The sequence below is a fragment of the Podarcis cretensis genome (assembly GCF_951804945.1).
Source record: "Podarcis cretensis genome assembly, chromosome: 3".
In the NCBI taxonomy this organism is placed as follows: domain Eukaryota; kingdom Metazoa; phylum Chordata; class Lepidosauria; order Squamata; family Lacertidae; genus Podarcis; species Podarcis cretensis.
In genome coordinates, this window is record NC_137172.1 from 59,018,007 (window position 1) to 59,037,945 (window position 19,939).

Below are 19,939 nucleotides of genomic sequence, written 5' to 3' on the forward strand. Positions count from 1 at the left end.
TGACCCCATTTTAGTCATATCTGCATGTGCCAAGTTTGTCTCGCTACCGATCAGTTGTGACCTACTTGTCCTGCGGTTCTCGCATTCACTCAGCAGAGGCCACCTTCTCAGCAGGTACTTGCATGAGGTACTTTGGCATGACAGGGCCATTCACTGTCCTGGGTGAATTTCTCCCTAAAGCCACAGACAAATTAAAAGATAAACCCTTCAAATAAATTGCTTTTCTTCCGTTTGCCATTTGCTTTTTTAAAAAACAAGATTTGAGGGATTTCTCCTGGCACCAGTTCCTCGCTGTACTCATCTTTTATACCACGTGGTGTCTACCGAACGCTGTGCAGTCAATTATGCAGTATCTGGGCAGAGAAACAATCTCTGCACTCTCGCGCACTCTATATAGTAAAATATATCATACAATTGGCTTTTTTTTTAAAAAAAGTAGTTGGTGAAGAGAATCTATATGGGGGGGTGGAGCAGGAATGGAAACACTGCTTCTGCACACTTTTCTCTGATTTAATTCATATTAGGAAGGTTAAAGGGGAGGGGGGAGAGAGGGAGAGAGGGAGAGAGAGAGAGAGAGAGAATCTGATTGTGTGTGTGCCACTTGCACTCAAGGCCAGAGACAGCCTTAGAAATAATCCAGACTGATATAAAAAAACACTTAATTGACAATATTTTATATAAATGAATGTCATGCACCTGTGACAGCTTATTGCTATTTGTGAAGCAATTATCTAAATCTGAAGAGGGGGCTTCTGCTATAACTGCTGAGGGAGATGTTGTTTTTGTGTTGATTTATATTCAAATTAGCTTGCAATATTTTGAAGACAAATTAGGAGGGGTTTTTTCCTGCCTGTTGTTTTTAAAACTTCAGCAGAGCTGTACTGTGCAGCTTTTTAAAAAATAGATTTAATGAGATTCATCCACTTTGGGGTTCAAACCCCAAAGTGAATGAATCCTTTCTGCTAACTACATGTATAACTGTTCTTAGCATCTCTGAGCTTGCCAGACATCTTTTAAGTCTGAAGCTAATAGTAGTGAATTTTCTTGATTTCAACACCACCCAGACCTAACAAGGGCACACAGGGTTGAAGAGAAGAAGTGGAAACTGAAAGAGGAACAATCTTCTGCTACAAGCTTCTAGCTTTTCCCATTCCATGCAATTTAGAGCCCCAGATGCTGTTGAACTCCAGTTTAGCCAATGATGCAGGATGATGGGAGCTGGAGTCCAGCAACATCCAAAGGGCTGCAGGTTCCCCAACCCTGGTTGAGATCCAACCTGACTAATTTACTCTGAGGAGTCTGACTTAGCAAGAAGGGGAAGCAGCAAAGGTTCTGGGTCCACCATGAGATACCCAGGTGCCAACACCTTTCTTAACTTGAATCAGATGTTGGATGCAGCAATTTGTAAGCTGAATCCCATCAAGGTGTAGCAAATGTAAAATAGATTAATGAGTGACCCTATACAGACCACTCCTTGCTTGGCTATACGTTGCCACAAATCTAATGCACAATCTCCAGATTTGTTCCTGTGTAGATAATCCAAGCTGAACTACTCAGTGCTTTCTAACACAACATGTCTTGTTTTCTGTATTTGTATCACACTGTCAGTTAATATGTAGGAGAAGAAAGCTACAGTGATTCCTGCATTTGCGCAGGAGCTTATGAGATTAAAGTCACTTATCTAAAAACCCTGTAATTTTCCTGTTATACCAAATGCATAGTCTGGCTATAGTATTTAGTAAGAGTGTATGATCTGGATACCAAACGATTAATTTTTTAAAAAGTTGCATTGGTCTAATCAGGCTAGAACACAGCAATTCTGGTTACATGGTTTTGTTAAACTGAGTTGTCGTGGTTTGTTTCATCAAAAGGGCCTGTATAACTTGTAACTGAACACACACACTTTGATACTATTCTACTGTAGCTCTGAAGTAGAACAACTGATTTAGGCGTGTCGGAATGATGCACAATGATGCAGGAATGCGCAGCAATGAATCTGGAAGTAGCCACAAAATCTCATAAATACGTCACAAAAAGGGGCGGGGCGGGCTTATGTGTGCTCCGCCAACACAAACGGGGGTCCTGAACACAACCCTCATGCAAAACAAGGATTGCCTATATTCAACTTCTTATCTGTGTCATAGGAATCTGCCATGTTAGAAAGAATTCCTCCTACAATTTGTATTACTAAGCACATTCCAGTGATGGAGGTGGAAGTTAGATTATAACAGCAACATTTTTACAGAGTGCTCAAGCCAGCAGCCTAATGAATCATAACTAGGATTTTTAAGAATTTCTATTCAGATTACATTAACAGCAGTTTGCTCTACATTCTCATTCCCTTTTAACATCCCTCTGAAAAAACTGAATTTTGAGCCAGACAATGAATAATTTACCTAACCACTGAGCTGATAAGCAATCTGGTTTATGTATATGTTTTATTCATTCTACAATATCAGGCAACAATTAATACAGAAAGATGGGACAGATATCTTAATAACCCACACCCAAGACGTCTGCTGTAATAAGTAGTAAGCTGCTGCCACCTTCTGAAGAAAACCTAAAATTACTCTCTTTATAGAAGTCCATCTGATTGTGCATAATTACATACATATTCACAGTTAGGAAAGCTTAGCCCCTTCTCTAACCATTTGTGATGTCACCGTCTCAGATGTGAAAACTCTCAGGCAACCACCATTAGGAGACTGAGTGAGCCTGGCAGAATTGGGTATTAAGGGGTTTTGGAGTGCTAGTTTAATCAGGAAATGAATTTCCAAGAATTTTCAAATATTATTTTGTTGATCAGATCAAGCCCTACTCTGCCCCTAACTCAGAAATCACTCAGAACGCACAAAGTCTGAGTTCTCCCTCTCTCTCTCATAAACACACAGAGTCCAAGAAAGCTGTTACAACAACAGCTTTGAAAAAAGAACACCATCTTCCATGCAGAGGCTAAGAAGGTACCTAGGAAGGCACCTAGGCTCCCTTGCACCCTTGGGAAGGAGCTGTATCAGCACCTCCAAAGCCAAGAGAGACCATGGAGCAGAAACTCAAAAAGTTTGCTTTTCATTGCCTTTCACTCTCTGCCAATGACCCTCTACAGCCATCAGGGTCAGGTCTGCTCTGCTCTACCTCCCCTCCTCCTCCTCCATTGGTCTATCTGTCTGAGTGCATGGGACAGGCAGGCAGGCTCCTAGACACTCCAAGCCAGAATGGAGAGGAATGATTTTTGCACCCACTGCACCTGCTCCCTCGGTGGGGCCTCACCTGGCCAACCCCTAGGTACACCCCTGCTCCCATGCTTGTCTGAAAGAAAAAGGCTGCAACCCAACAGATGGGTTGCAAGCCTCTTGGGCACTCACATCTTCAAAGCAGGGCAACTTCTATCCCCACCCTGACTTCCATGCATTGAATGCCAAGTCAGGAAAGGATGCTATAGGTGGCAAGGAAAAGGGGATCTTGTTAGTCTACCAATCTACCAAGAGCACTCATTCATAGGTACAGAAAGCATTTACATAGTAAAAGCATCCCAGCATCTAACTATCTGTTATCTTATTTTATTGCAGCTTGTGAACAAACTATTGGATACCAAACCAACAAACACTAGGATGATTCTTCAGCATCAACTTCATTGGACTCGTCATGGTGTTCAGATGCCTGATTATATCGTCTTCCAAAGCAACTACTCTATTCCCAACTTAAGAATGGAAAGTGAAATACTGGTGGACAACAAAAGAGGTTTAAAGATGCTCTCAAGGCAAATCTTTAAAAATGTAGTATAAGCACTAATAACTGGGAAATACTGGCCTGCGAGGGCTCCAATTGGAGAACAACCTTTACCAAAGGTTTCATGGACTTTAAAGCAGCACGAACTCAGGGCTTAAAGAAGAAACAAGCACATTTGGCAAACCCTCACCATGATCAACTCCCTCCCAGAAACCTATGTCCCCACTGTGGAAGGACATGTGGATCCAGAATTGGCCTCCACAGTCACTTACAGACTCACTGTTAAGACTGTGTTCACGGAAGACAATCTTACTTGGCTATGAGTCATTGCTAAAGAAGAAGATCTTCTCTGTGTTCTTTGCTGTTTCTATTGTCAAGTACTGCAGGGGGGAAAGTGCAAGATGGGCATTTGGCTTCTTGATAGATTATTTTGAACTAAATGGAAGAGATGCATGAAAGGAAAGAAGCAGTGATGGCTACCTTCAGAGGTTTATTGCTCTGTATCATTCAGAAATGTTTTAAAATTCCTTCATCTGGGGTGCTTGTTTAGTCTAATAAACTTCTATCACATGTATAAATTCAGATGCTGTTTTCCCTATTCTAAGAGAAGCATGGACTAACCCGGATAAAAGTTTAATTTTTTTAATGCCAATTCACAATAATAGACATTTCAAAGTTCACATAATTGAGTGCTCCATTACATTATAAAAGGAGTTAACTCTTCATGCAGAGTGAATGAATAAGGCCATCCATTCTATCAATGCACAGGCATTTTGGATAGTCAAAATGGTTTGTAGAGGATGGACCACTGGCATTTCCGTTCTCTCTTACCTAGGGATCCTGCTTGCAGACTTGAGTCCCATAACTCTAACTATCTCATCCTCAGTTACAAATGACCAGGAGTACAACATAGGGTAAGTAGTAAGACAGCTGGCGGTGAATTAATTATGTAGTGAGGAATTTCTTCCTATACTTTAAAGCCAAGGAGGGACAGAGGGGAGCAGCTGCCCACCCCACCCCACCCCAGATCAAGTAAAACAATAGAAATACTTAACTAACTGACCAATCACGTTGGTTCTGCCCCCCCCTTAACAAAGTCCTGCCCCCTAACAAAAATCCTAGCTACGCCCATGAGCCCATTGACTCCATTTGTTGCACGAGGTGTTTATAGGTGTTCTGTCCTATGTTTACATTGTGTTCTGTACTACCCTTAGCATCTGTGGATGCAAGGTTCGTTAAACAAAAAATTAATAAATCAAATACCGCTTAATGCAGTTTTGGAAGGTTTTTGGAGACTCGGTTTCTTCTCCTTTGGAAGCATGCCAGCTTGTTGCGTGCACAAAGCCAGCGATCCATTTGGAACCGGGCAGATTAAGCACCAAAGCGCATGATTCGAGAGCAGCCAATCCCACTTGCCGTTTATACCCGGCCGGCTCTCGCGCATAAGCAAATCCGCATCTCCAAACAATCCCGCCTTCGGACGTGAAACATACGGCGTAGCGGAGAAAGAGGGAGCCGGGATCGACGGTCGCTGGGCGGAGCTTTCCTCGGATTGCCCTCCGCCTTCCGCGCGCGGGCGGAGGCTCGGAGGAGGCGGCGCCTCGGAGCTGTCCAGCGCTCGGTGGTGCTGATCGGAGCCGGCCTGTTCCCTCCGCGTCCTCGGCTGGCGCGGGGAGGGGCCACCATGGGGCGCCCTTCGCCGCCGCCTCCTCCGCCGCCTCCTGGGCGGCTCTGGTAGCGGCGGGGCTCTCCGCCTGCCCACCCAGCGTCCCCTCGGCTCTCTCCCTGGCCGGCCTCGCTGCGGCCTTCTCGGAGCCATGGCTGCACAGGTGCCCGGCCCGACGGGCCTGCCTCTCTTCCTCTGGCTGCTGCTCTTGCCGCTGGCGGCGTGGGCGTCGGGGCAGCTCCGGTCGCCGGCTGCGGGGTCCGGGGTCGAGTCGCTGCTGGAGGAGTTCCGCCGCCAGCTGCTGCAGCAGGAGCCCCCGGGCGGCGGCGGAGGAGGCAACGAGCTGGCGGAGGTGGCAGCAGGCCGCTGCCGCGGGGGCAACAGCGGGCCGTCGGGCTTCTTCTCGGCCAGGCCCGACACCATCATCCGCACCAAGGACTCCATCGCGGCGGGAGCCACCTTCCTCGACTCGCCGGGCTCGGTGGCGGGGCCTAGGCAGTGCCTGGACGCCTGCTGCGCCGAAGCCCGATGCACCCTGGCCGTCGTGCAGCAGCCGCAGCAGTCGCCCGCCGCGCTGCGCTGCTATCTCTTCAACTGCACCTACCGCGGCCGCGCCGTCTGCCTCTTCTCCCCGCAGCGCGGCTACAGCAGCTACGGCCTGGAGCCCAGCAGCCGCCCGCCCGCCCCGGGTAAGAAGGGGCCTTCCGTCCGTGGCAGCCGCCCTGGGGCCTGTTGGGTTTGCTGGTTCAGTGGGCGCTCTGAGACCGGCACTTGGTTGGGGGCGTGGGGACGAGGCGCTTTGGGGGGGGCCGGGAGGCTCTTGGAAACGGAGAGGTTTAAGGCCTGGAACTGAGCCATGGCTGTTGGTGCTCACCTTAGACTTGTACCAGGAAGGAAATGGCAGTCGCTACAGGGTGGCCTTGTTTACATACTAGAGCTTCTGTCGCCGGCGGAGACGAAGGGGCCGGTTGGGGCGGGGGGCAGAAAGAGGACAACTCTTTCTCCTATGGTGACCCCATAGATGGAGTGAGACGAATCTTTGCACAGTATATATTATGTAGGCACCCACTATGCTTCAGGCAGGCAGAGTGCATCTTTGTGCCATACCCTTTTTCTGCCTGCGCCTCCTTGATTGATTGATTGATTGATTGATTATTTATTTATTTATTTATTTAGTATACCACCCTTCACCTGCAGATCACAGGGCGGTTCACAACATCTCCGTGTCCCTATTACAGGCCTATGTAGTGGTGGGTGGCGAGCAAGATAGTGGGATTCTCCTTCTCTTCTTTCCTTCTCGGCCCAACCTCTTCTCTTGTTCGAAAAGTACCGTATTTTTCGCCCCATAGGATGCACCTTTTCCCCTCCAAAAATAAAGGGGAAATGTGTGTGCGTCCTATGGGGCGAATGCAGGCTTTCGCTGAAGCCTGGAGAGCGAGAGGCATCGGTGTGCACCGACCCCTCTCGCTCTCCAGGTTTCAGGAAGCTATCCACAAGCCTTGCAAGCCCGGCGGGAGTTCCCGCGGGCTCACAACGCTTGCGGGCAGCAGCCTGCAGGCCCGGCGAGTGTCCGCAAGCCTTGCGCACCCGGCGGGAGGTCCCGCTGAGTGCGCGAGGCTTGGGGCGGCAGCCTGTCGCCCAAAGCACGCGGAGCCCTCTGGAGGGTGCCCCGTGCTTCGGGCAGGTGTGCGCAAGGCTTGGGGCGGCAGCCGCGGCTGGGGGGGAATAATTTTTTTTTATTCATTCCCCCCCCAAAAAAAACGAGGTGCATCCTATGGGCCGGTGTGCCCTATAGGACGAAAAATACGGTATACATAAAGCTGACAAAGTGGCAAAAGTGTCGCTCACTTCTCTCCTCTCTCAGTTCTGTGGGTAATATCCAGCTGAGTCAGGGGTAAGCAACATGACATCCTCTGGATGTTGCTGGACTACAACTCCCATCACCCATGCTGGCTGGGGCTGATGAATCTAAAAACATCTGGTGGGCACCACCTTGGCTACCCCTGAACTAAGATATATTTAGAGGAGACCCATTGAAATAAGTGTCCTTGGATTTCACTGGATCTGCTCCAAGTAGGATTTAGTTCAATATCACTCTCTGGTATTCAACTAAGTTTTACTCAGAGTGGAGCTGTTGAAATTAAGGAGCCTACCTTAGCCATATTCATTCATTTCAGTGGGTCTACTCAGACTAAAACTTAGTTGAATACCACCCAATGTATTGTTAAGGTCTTTCATGAACACACAAAGGCATGCATGAATTTCCTTCCTCAACACGTAGCCGCAGTGCTTTTGCATTGGTGTCAAGCAGCTCCCAGTCAAAGACTCTCTGCCCACTCAGGTGAGGATGACACAGTGTCTGTGTCATTGGCGGCAGCCCTTACAGAAGCATGACTCACTTGCTTCTCCGCAAGGCACTTCCATGTAGAAATTAACACATTATAAACACGACAGTCATGATGTGCAGACACTGAGGATCTGCAGGAACATTGCTCATGCAGAATCTTCAAATGTTACAATCTTTGTCTGGACAATTTGTCAATTTCTACACATAGAAATCCTGTGATGAGTGAAGTGGCATGAACATGCAAGTCTGGCAGTTCCAAACATGCAAATGCATGCAGCTTTGGGCATTTGGGGAAGGGCACTTTCCTACCTTCATTTTCAGAGCACAAGAAGGTTATTGCAACTCATTTTGCATGACTTACAGAAGATATTTGCTCTCTTACAAGTAAATGGAAGGTTGCAGTTTAAGCATGCTAGTGCTGAGAAGACAAGAATGCCTTGATTATGAGCAGAGTGTTTTTTTCCACAAGACTGGTGTGAACCACAGCCAGTTTTCAGACGTAAGAGCCAAGGTCTTTAGGTTCTAGAGAAAAATGTGAGTACTCTCAGGCAAGCTGTCTCTTTTATTTCTTTTTAAGTTGGTGAAAACCAGGGAGAGAAACTTGCCTGGACTGAGAGGTCCATGCCTCTGCTTCTATTCTTCAACAAGTTTATTGCATTCACTAGCAGAGAGAGCTAGGGAATGGGAAAGAGGAGAAGGGAACTGCTGCAGCAACAACTGCACCTCTGCTCAGACTGGCAAGGGACCAGCACCAAGTGACTTCTATGTTTGTCCATTAAAGAGTGAGGATTTTCACCCCTTGGGAGGCTGTGGCGGCAGCTTCCCCAGAAAAAGGGGCATTGAGAGCCCTCAAAAGTTCCATGAAGGCTGCATGAAAACTGAGTAGGATCTCTGTGTGGCCTTCTCAGTCCTCTCCTTCCAGTCCAATGAGTATGCCTGCCTCCCTTCTCTTTCCCATCTCACAGTGCTGTGCCTTCACCATCCAGGTGTGTTTCTGTGAAGGCACTTGTGTGCCAGAAGAGAACTCAAAACTTGCCAGGGATGTGTGCTCTCTTTTCTTTTAGTAACCGGATTGCTTTTCTTTTATTTAGAAGCTGATGAGCCTCCTCTCAGCAAGGCAGGGAAAGACATTATGCTTCAGTTGCCCGTTAACTGGGTGATTCTAGATGGCCGAGAAAGTAGAGATGACCATGGAATCATACAGTATGAGTGGAGACTGCTTCAAGGTGCCCCTTCAGTTGATATGAAGGTACCTATAACTTGGTAGTGCAAGTTAATTATTTGCTAAATTTGGTCCTAGTATTGTAAAAATAACAATGTGAACTTTTCAGAGTGCAATCAGATAAAACCCATAATGAGATGTTTTAGAGACTGTAGACTGTTTAGTTGATATTCATTTCTCAAAGCTGGTATTTGTCAGGAAGTTGGGTTTCTACACATATACGGTACATATACTGTATGTATATATTACAAATATATTACGAATATGGGCATTAAGCCTTAAATGAACATGCCTTGCAAACATTCCTTCCTCATATTATGCATAAGGGAATGAATATGAGTATACTATTATCATATTTGGAATCCTGCTGTTTGGGTTTATTATTTAGTCCTGCAGTTGGCATGAAATCTTCATTAAGAAGGAAGAAGTTGAAATGGGTTGATCACCTTTATGTTTATTTTTTGATATTACTCTTAGGATACCACTGCACTTCTTATGGTCAAATATTTATTTTCTAGGCCTGTGCTCTTTGCTACCAAAAGAGCACTGGTCCAATATGCTGATGCTTTACTACGTTTTTACACTACCACTACTCACTGTTTCCAATTTCAGTCTCTCTCTATATATATATTCTTATCAGCTGCTTGGCAGACTTTCAGGTCTGTGCTTGTGTCAAAGCATGGATGTTGGCTTCATTCAGTAGCATTCTGTGGGCTTTTGACTGTGTTACTATAAAATAGCAAGGGTGTGAGGAGCAGGACTTGGTTAATTAATGCCTTGGTTTCTTTGGGACAGGTACCACAACCTGGAACTCTGAAGCTCTCTCATTTGCAAGAAGGGAAATACATGCTGGAGCTGACCGTGACAGACACAGCTGGCCAAAGAAGCTCAGATAATGTCTCAGTGACCGTACTTCCAGTGGGTCACTCCATGTTAGGTGAGAAAATGGTTGAAATAATATTTTTGCAACCGCATCTGTCAAGCACTTTGAACTGAAGAAGAGAATGAGAAGTCTCATCGCACAAGCAAACTTATACTTGTGCAATGTTGATATTGCCCATAATTATGAAATTGACAGAGCTTACTCTCTAATGATGAGGGGGAAAAGGGTGTGCCATTAAGAGCTATCTTAATGCTTTTATTATGTATTATGTTGTTGCTGCTATCATTATCATTATTTCATTTATATGCCACAATGCCAAAGTAGGCTTGTAAGTGGCTTTAGAATTTGTTTGTTTGTTTGTTTATTAAACCATTTTTGGTGAAGGGCAGTATAATAATCTTGTAATGTATAGTTTCTTTAACTCCCATTCCAGTATTTCCAGTTTTAAACAACTCAGTTTAGTGGTTCTCTTTTCATGTAACTTGAGAGTTGGTTTGTTACAGGATGTTTTGGGGTATGTTCGCGCTACCAGTTCCTCTGTGATGATGGTTGCTGCATTGATATCACCTATGCCTGTGATGGAGAAGAGCAGTGTCTGGATGGGTCTGATGAAGCTTTTTGTCAGAAATGTGAGTAAACAGCACACTGAGTTTTCACGCATCTTTTACTTATGCACCTTCAAATGGACATTTTTCCTCTACAGACTTGCAGAGGAAAAATGTCTGTTGACAGGAGGGGTTTGAATTCAAATCACACCTGCAGATGGAAAATTTCAATGGGGCTTGCTGTCACCAGCAATCTCCTGATCAGCATTGCAAGTGAGCTCCTTTGAAAGTGCATTCTCAGTGTCAGTCATCTGATTATTTGAGTGTTTAAACAACATACACACACACGCACCATAAAGACAATGTCTGTGTTTTAATTTATTCAGTTACTTCAGGACAAAAGACAATAACTCACCCAGCCACTAGCTTCATCCAGCAAAACAGCATTGGACAAACTAATGATGTCAACAAGGAACTTGCATTTGAAATCACCCAGAAAACTACTGTAAGCAATCAAGCATCTGATGCAGAGAAGATCAACAAATCATCCTCTCAGGGACCAAAGAAACAAATTACTGGGTTAATGCCAGGTATAATGAATGTACCTTAAATATCTCTGACTTAGCACACTGCCACCACAGTGCAAGCTTGAGGTCATGTTTTGCAGCATTAGTATAGTTCTCAGTATGCCTCTTCCTAAGCACTTATAACCAATACAGGCAACACTATGTTGATAAGCACCTGTACTTGCAATACTAACTTGGACAAAAATAAAGACCACCCTCCGGTGCAGAATTAAATACACTTAAGCCCATTGATCTCAATGAAATTTGAAGAAAATGTTGCGTGTTCTGAGCCTGATCATAGAAGCACTGTTTTCCCTCCCACCCACATCTCTGATCATGGAAGTATTTATCATTGTGTATTCTATGAGTAAGAAAGTGTTCTCACCCTGGTTAATTCTGATAACTCTTACTATCATGTGCAAATTTAGAGCTGTATTCTGCATTTCTGAATTATCAAACCTCATAGTGTTGCACAAGATTCAGAGTGGCAGGGTCTACATAGAAAGTCTTCCTTGGCTGGTGTAACCTGATACACCTTCATCTTAGACACGGGAAATATTGTCAAAATGACCCTGAGCCTATACCTCTTCCCATTTTGCTGCATATTCCAATACACATTTCACCCAGCATCTGGCTCTAATAGGTGCCATATGGTCTCCATAGCCGATTACTTTTGCGTGCAAATTACTCTTTTGCCTTTTCTGCTGTGATTCAATTAATAACGTGAGATGGACACAGCTCTAGCCACTGATGCGGAAAGAGCAGAAGTAGTCAGGCATGTTAAAGCAAAAACAAAATCCATCAGTTTCGTAGTTAAGAAACTGAAGTGTTCTAAAATAGTGACAACCATTAAATCACATACTTAATGCAATAAGTACCAAACTTTAGAAAAGCTAAACCCTGGCTTATTTTTAGATGTTTTAGAAGACATAATGTTTATAGTTTCTTTTTCCTGCTTTAATCGCAGAGCTGTGCTTGGTGCCTCCTGCTGCTGGCCCCTGCAATGGCCATTTCCCTCGCTGGCATTTTGATGCTTTTTCTGGCACTTGCATACATTTCGTCTATGGCGGCTGCAAAGGCAATGAAAACAATTTCCTTCAAGAATCAGACTGCCTTGCTGAATGTGTAAAAGCTCATGGTAATAATCAGTCACCTTTTTTTTATAGAAGGGGAATATTGCAGTACAACATAACTGCGGAATCTCTTGTTTTTTTAGCTCAGAATAAGCCCCTTGAAATCCCAGGAGCTGCTTGAATAATCCTCTTATTAGAAGATAGGAAATTTGCAGTGGCAGCCAGGAATAATACTAATGCATCTGCAGCCTGTTAAGAGATGCCAAAGAGGAGCCCCTATGCTTCTGCTCGATGACAGCACTCTATGTGCTGTAGTTACTGAAAAAAACATAGAAGGGAGGGCAGACTGTAAAGCAAATGATTTGTTATGTATATGGAATATGACTTATAGCTATATATCCTGCTCCATATTTACAGACTCTAAAACCTCAGGGAAAGACACAGATTATAAAAATGAAAATAACATTGTGGTGTTAAAGGGCACTCCCATCGAAAAGAGCCATCCGGTTCCAGAAGCAGGTAATTACAATGCTATATTTTTAAACTAACCCTCAGAGAGTTAGGTGTCACTGAACGTTTTAATTCCCATTAATGTGCAGAGTGGGATTGATTAGAAACAAAACAAAATGCCTTAACGATACAATCTTAACAACTTGCACCACCAAGTAATCACAAACTACAAGAATAACATTCCTGGATGGTGGTTATGTCCTGGATTGGGCCAGCATGTCCATGTACGCTGCCTAAGGTTCCTTTGCTTCTTGCATTTGCTGTTGTAGCTAGTCTGACATGGGTGGCACTGTGGTCTAAAACACTGAGCCTCTTGGGCTTGCCAGTCAGAAGATCAGCAGTTCAAATCCCCGTGACAGAGTGAACTCCCATTGCTCTGTCCCAGCTCCTGCCAACCTAGCAGTTTAAAAGCACGCCAGTGCAAGTAGATAGATAGGTACCACTGTGGCAGGAAGGTAAACAGCATTTCCATGCGCTCTGGTTTCCGTCACGGTGTTCCATTGTGCCAGAAGTGGTTTAGTCATGCTGGCCACATGACCAGGAAAGCTGTCTATGGACAAACACCTGCTCCTTTGGTATGAAAGCGAGATAAGCGCCGCACCTCATAGTCACCTTCAACTGGATGTAACTGTCCAGGGGTCCTTTACTTTTTCTTTTTAGCTAGTCTGAAGACCACAGATTGGTTTTAAACCTGTCAAGGACTTCTAGCACAACAGCTGATGGTTTGCATCTTGTTTTCATTTCTGCCTACTCTGGTGGGTCTGTATCTTTGCATCAGGCTGTGTACACTCTTCTTTCTCAGAAGCAGGCACACTAAGAAGTCCATTCTCTGCCAGAGAGACAACCTGCTTTGCCCAGCCACTCTCTTCGTGTCTGGCTTGCCTCCAGGAAGCCTGGCATCAAGGCTGCCAGGCTGGCTGTGCCAATAAATCAGGGCAAAACTACATGTTATTTTAACGAGAGCCAGTGTGGTGTAGTGGTTAAGAGCGGGAGTCTCGTAATCTGGGGAACCGGGTTCGTGTCTCTGCTCCTCCACATGCAGCTGCTGGGTGACCTTGGGCCAGTCACACTTCTCTTAAGTCTCTCAGCCTCACTCACCTCACAGAGTGATTGTTGTGGGGGAGGAAGGGAAAGGAGAATGTTAGCCACTTTGAGACTCCTTAAAGGGAGTGAAAGGCGGGATATCAAATCCAAACTCCTCCTCTTCTTCTTCTTCTTCTTCTTCTTCTTCTTCTTCTTCTTCTTCTTCCTCCATAGCTGTGCCTTTATGCGCAGGCTCTCATTGTTGTTTTTACATAAATTGCCAGGCTAGGACCCTCAGTCCAAATTGGGACCCTAGGATAGGTAAGGGTGGTTTATTCACAGTTGTCCCAATCTGGATCTGGAATACTGCACCTGCAGTTTGCGTTGGGGGAAAGCTTCCACTCATTTCAGTGCTGTTATTGTCGTATGCAAACTGAAGATATGAGGGGGGAGGGGTCTGATCCAGATCAGGACCATAGCTGGGGAAGAGGGTTAAAACTCCCCTATCTCCAACAGGGGGATCCTGCTCCAGATCAGACCTTCTATTCCAGCAATGGGGGCAGACTTTGGGAATCCTTTGTAATATGGCGCCCTGTACGAGCCCACAATTTGGCACCCCCAAATGGATCCTCTCAATTTTGCACCCCCTCAATTTGGCACTCTGTTAGGGGGAACTGCTTACACCACCCTAAATCCAGCACTGCCAGCAATTTGTCTTTTCATAAAACTAAACAACCCCCACCCTGCACAGATATGTAGATAACATAGTGTCTGCTTTGGCCCTCAGTGTAGATAATAGATGGGTTTCCTGACCTGTTGGGCTTCTGGTATGCGGTCCTTCCCTTCAAGGACAGAAGGATGTCCTGCAGAAAACTCAGCATGATCCTTAGATAATATATGGGAGCTAGGTTTATAATATCATCCCTATGACATGTAGGTTAGCACAAAATATTCTTACAGCAGTTGACAATTGATGGTGTGCACTTCTTTTCTGACAAAGATTTGTTTAAGGAAGAGGCCCTCTATTCAGTTTCCTAAGGGAGAACAAGCTGGACCTTAAAGAAAAACTTTTTAAATCACAAAAGCAATGGTGGGCTTATTTCCTGGTAATGACCCCTGTGTGAAGGTGCATATGGACTTACATAATTTTTGCACAACCACACTGCAGAAGCATATGAGCTGCATTTTAGACACACAGTCTTCTCCCTCCTATTGACCTCAGGGAAAACCTGTTCTTCCAGTTTGCAGCAAATGCCAGCTTTGCACAGTTCTCAAGGGTACTGTGTCTATGCCAAAGCCTGCAAGCTTATCCAGTATGCAAAAAGCGTAAAGCAAGTGTTACTATTATAAGAAAAAAGGGGCAGATTGATCAGCTAAACATGCAGGATGCTCAGAATGGGGAGGAACACAGGTGGAGATCAGCCTTCAGCTTGGAGGTTGTGTGCCCATATTTTTCAGAGTGAAGGCAAGGAGAGAGAAATCTGCAACACTATTTTCCTTATTGTAGGTACAGCTGTTTGCAGTGTTGATAGCCCTAAGCACTAACTTTCATATGGTCACATTTCTTTTCTAGAAGTAGAGGATCCAATTTTCATGATCAGATATAAAGTCAAAATTCTGATGTAACTTGCAGCCATGGCAAATAAAAAAGAAATGTGTTGAAAACTGGCCTAAGCTTTATCTAGGTGCATGCTCAGACAGTAAACAGCATTCTGTTTATCAAAGTGACATAGACAACCATCTGGTAATACTGCAACAGAGTCTCAATGGCAAGGTTGTTTTAAAACAGTTTCACTAGGCAAAAGTTACGTTTTTGTGCCCAAGGGGAGAAAAGCACTGTTGCAATTCATAGTAGCTGCCTGGCTCTTCAAAGGCACCTTTCCTTTAAACCCCAGCACTGAGCATCATACCTGCAAGGCACTCTTGCAAAACTTGGAATTGTTTTACTGGAGACCAAGCATTATCTGTTAACTTTTTAAGAAAATCATTTTCTAGCAATTGGGACAGCAACTGGTGTTGAATGTTTTTAAGTGGGTTGACATTAGGGATGAAAGATAAATTTGGTTCATTTCACATTTTAATGCAAACCTATGTATTTTGCAGTTCCCAAAGCAACACACAAACCACAAGACAGCTGTCTTTTGAAATTCACACTTCTCCAAGTTTTGTGGTGCATCTCTCCAACCCCAAACTACGTATATTAGGGGGAAAGTGTGCAAAACCAAAAACGCTAGTTAGGAAAAATAAGGTACAAAACTATTGGGGGGGAAATCGCTTGGGGGGGAAATGTATATTCAGCAAAATAGCATACAAAATGTATGTATTAGAAGAAATATACACTAACATGCTGGGGAATTGTTGTTGTTGTTGTTGTTGTTGTTGTTGTTGTTGTTGTTGTTGTTAATTTGGCTTTATATAGCACATTCTTGATTAGTTCTGGTGTTAACATTGTTTAACTGCTCCTTTCTTTCCCTTTCAAAGGTGCTGTCCTCCCTCTGGCTCTTGGGCTGGCCATCACCGCTATGCTGCTGCTCATGGTAGCTTGCCGACTTCGGTTAGTGAGACAGAAACTTAAGAAAGCTCGGCCCCTGATGTCTGAGGAATCCGATTACCTCATAAATGGGATGTATCTCTAAAGCAGGGTTCAGGTGACTTCCCTTTCCTTGAGCTTTCCTCAAAAAAAGTGTGCCTCTTGCATCTTACACTTTCCTCTTTTTTAAAAAAAAGTAAAAGCTCATGTTTAAAGAGAAAATGCAGCAGCCACCTTCTAAAAGATTCTTTCTAACATCAGTGGTAGAGATGTTTGTAGCTGCACCAGCAGACAGACTGCCTTCCCTCTGCCAGAGCTCTAGGACTGTCCTGTGCTTGTCAGTAAGGCAAATTCCATCTTACTGGGTTGTGTATCAGTTCAGTCCCATGAAAATACTGCCATATCTAAGGTAATGTGGCTGGAGTTAGCCCTGTGATGGATGAAATGCCATGTTCTCCAAGAACTGCCCTCTCCTTGTAATCCATAATACTCACTCAGTTCTGTTTTGCAAAGAAGCATCAAGCAGTGTTACAGCACCACTTTGAATATTGGTTTCTGGGTGGCTGATGATCCACATTGCTGCACCACTCCCATGTCCCAAGGGATGGCACAGGTCAGGGCATGGAAAAATATAGCAGTCATATAAGATCCTAGACACATCTATTTCCTGTTGTGTTGGCTCTCTGCATCTGGCCTTAGGTGAGAAATAAGATTCCTTTGACATAAATGATCTTTCTTTAGCTTCCTTTTACAGAAAGGATATTTATTTACTACTTTAAAACCAGTATTTTATTTTACTTTATTTTAAAATAACATGGCACTATTATCACTTCAAGATTGGTTCAAATAGAAGCATATTTTTCTACTCACCTACTTGCCTGGGTTTGCTTCTTACTTGTCACAGGCATGGGATTATTTACAAGCCACCCTGTTAAAGTGCAGAGTTTCCCAAGGTGAAACATTAGGCTTGGTCTATACAGGCAACAAAATGAAGTACTTGGATCTTAAAGTGGTATGAGTGGTTTGTATCACTTCAGACAGTGGAAAAGGGAAGAGAGATGTTTTAGTGTTCCGTTACACAAAAACAAACCTAGCAGCACAAGCAGAAGGACCGTAGGGGAAACTGCCCTCTGCTATGCTATTTTTCTAAACACAGTGAGGATTCCCACCCTTCAAGCAATCTCTTTATCATGGGCAATGAGCAGCATTATCCCCCGCTTTAAACTGAAGATCAAAAAGATGATAGCATCCCCAGCAGTCTGAAGTTGTACACTCTATGCTAATAGCTCAGGATTCTGCCACCTCATTGTGCTACAGATATGGACTAGGCCATATGTTCAGCAACACATCCCATTGCTGCTATTGATACAACACTGCCTGCTTTCATGGAGCTTGAAAGATTCTTGCTAATTGGACCCTCACAGCGAAGTTAAAGTTTCAGTAGCTGCATCAATTTTAAAGCTCATCCCATCGTCTGATGAATTCAATGTATGACTGAATTGTCGGAAGTGTTCGTTATACAGTAAAGTTTGTAGTCTGTGTATCAGTTTTTGTGTGTGAACCCTCCTCTTTATCCATCTGTGCAAAGAAGTTCCCATCCGAGGACCCAGGTACAAATCAATGCAGAAAAGGCATGCAATGATTCTGTATGTCTCTCTTATTCTAACGAACTTACAACTTTGAATCCTACCGCAGACCTCTACATTGCCAATGTCCCAACCTGATAATGTAAACTAAGAGATAATAAACCTATTTTATTCTTAATACCTTGCAAAATACTTGTTTTCCTTTCAGTAACTATGTAAACAAATATCTATGTTAGCAGGGTTCTGTATTGTTGCAAAACAGTGGAACTATAGAACCACTTCTAGAACCATAGAATTACAGAGTTAGAAGGGACCACACAAGTAATCTAGTCTGTGATAGCTGCACATGCATTCCTTTCACCTTTCTGTACCATTATAATAAGAAGTTGTGTCTTAAACAGTAAAAGGAGTCAGTGTCAGAGCTGAGAACAGAGGAAGGGTTCTGGAGAAACCGACTAAGGAGAAGAGAGGTAGCCAGGGCTCTTTTTATTCTTAGCATATAATTGATCGCCTGCATTTCATTAGCTCAGCCCCTCACCCAGTTTCTGCTTTATATGCAAACTGGCCAGACACACAAAAGATGGCCTCACCATGCCTAGTTGGGTTCTAAAACCTGCTGCCTGGGGCTGGGCTTTACTGCTGAACATGCGGTTCTCAAAGGACACTTGCACCCAAAATGATCTCCTCACATAGCAAATTAACATACTGAGAAGCTTAGGCTAGAAACCTTCTCCTTGACAGCCAGTTTGCCAGTTACCACTTTGCTAAGAAGCAGGCCTCTGTGGAGCCTGAAAGCAGCAGGTCTGCTGCTGTTACCAGCTGCTTTGCATTATTAACTGATTAAAAAGAGAAACATTTGTGTTAAGGCTATGCTGTTAGTTCTCTAACCAATAGTCCCATGTACAAATTACTTGTTTGTCACAAACTTATGGTGAATGTTACGTGACTTTTAACAGTAAATTGACAGTACTTTCAGGTATGTGGCGTTAATGTATACTTTTGCACCTGCTTCTCAAGTGTGTTGTGAACCTTCTACTTTGAGAAATCATGTGACCCAGGGTGGAAGTGCTGCTATTAAGGAAAAGCCCCACTACATGCTAATGTAGCTGCACGCTGCTTTGCTCCATCACCTTTGATTGCCTTTCCTTGCTTATCAGTTTGAAATTACAACTCCATTTTTTTGTCCAAATGCTAAGCTTTACAAATAATTGTTGTAATTTTTCCCAGGGGCAGGGCTGTAACTAGTGGACTTACTATTGGCAGTGCTATTACGAATGTGTTTCCCCCTTCTTCTCATTATTTTCACTGCAGATCCATTTTAACAAGAAACGCCTGCTCTATGAGGCTACCAATTCTGTCCCTTCTTAATCTTACAATTATCTACAAAGCTGAAGGCCACAATTCACAGAATCCTTTAAGGGCAGGTACAGAGAATATGGGGCCCTCTTGATTCCATTGGGACTCCAGCTCCCATCAGCCTCAACCAGCCAGTGCTTTCATCAATGCAAAGACTTCTGATTACAGTGAAACTTATTCTCTTCTCCTCCCAGTGTACCTGTTCTGAGGTTTCCCCCACCCAAAACCTCCAGAGCAGATTTGGGAAGAGGGGCACAAGCAGTGGGGAAGGAAGTCCTTCAACTTCTTGCATTTACGGAACTGCTTAACTGGATATCACCCATGTTTCCTCTTTCCTGCTTTAGGATGTGACCCATGGCTGCATTTTGAGTCACTTCACATATCTTTTGGAAGCAAGGTAGGACATTTGTATTCAAGCTGGCTTTTGCTGGCCAGGAATGCAGCACGATGAAAGTTTAATAATTTAACTGAGGTAATGATTAACCTTATTGCCTGGCCCAAACTGTTAGGCTAAATCTAAATAATTGAGTAAAAATATAGCTGGGGATCATTGGGGTTGGGGGAGAGATGAGTTAAATCTACCCTGCCATGCCCATAGCCTCATTCTCATTTACTTAACTGAAGACATAAAACCTAGGACGGACTAGCTAGCATTGTACAAGGCAGTCCTTTTCTACTGCTGTGAACTTATTTCTCCACACTAAGAGGCAGCGCAAAAGAGCACTTTTTGGTTTAAATACTCACCTTAATTTTTCTTTCTTAAAACATTTCTCATTGTTTCAGTGCTTCTCAAGTTCTGTTTGCTCCTGTCAGGCCTACCAGCCTTTTGCTAGGCAAGCTGTAGCATAATCATTTTTGCAAACATTCTAAAAACAATGGAGCCATTACATATTGCATGCATTTTAT

General features: G+C 44.1%; 1 protein-coding gene across 1 annotated transcript; it reads left to right on the forward strand.

Annotated features, from left to right (window-relative positions):
- Window positions 1-5,178: 5,178 nt before the first annotated feature.
- On the forward strand, window positions 5,179-17,855 carry LRP11 (LDL receptor related protein 11). Its single transcript, XM_079971539.1, has 8 exons — window positions 5,179-6,081; window positions 8,831-8,988; window positions 9,757-9,898; window positions 10,348-10,473; window positions 10,776-10,979; window positions 11,923-12,093; window positions 12,446-12,547; window positions 16,043-17,855. Exons 1-8 carry the CDS (start codon window positions 5,544-5,546, stop codon window positions 16,195-16,197), a joined length of 1,596 nt encoding a protein of 531 aa, XP_079827665.1. The 5' UTR covers window positions 5,179-5,543; the 3' UTR covers window positions 16,198-17,855.
- The last annotated feature ends 2,084 nt before the right edge of the window (window positions 17,856-19,939 follow it).

What these genes read in the sequence shown, in the direction of transcription:
- LRP11 (XM_079971539.1), top strand. Translation starts at nt 5,544, where the DNA reads ATGGCTGCACAGGTGCCCGGCCCGACGGGCCTGCCTCTCTTCCTCTGG. An exon ending in CAGCCGCCCGCCCGCCCCGG is followed by an intron (nt 6,082 to 8,830) that starts GTAAGAAGGGGC and finishes TCTTTTATTTAG; the next exon opens with AAGCTGATGAGCCTCCTCTC. An exon ending in TGAAGCTTTTTGTCAGAAAT is followed by an intron (nt 10,474 to 10,775) that starts GTGAGTAAACAG and finishes TAATTTATTCAG; the next exon opens with TTACTTCAGGACAAAAGACA.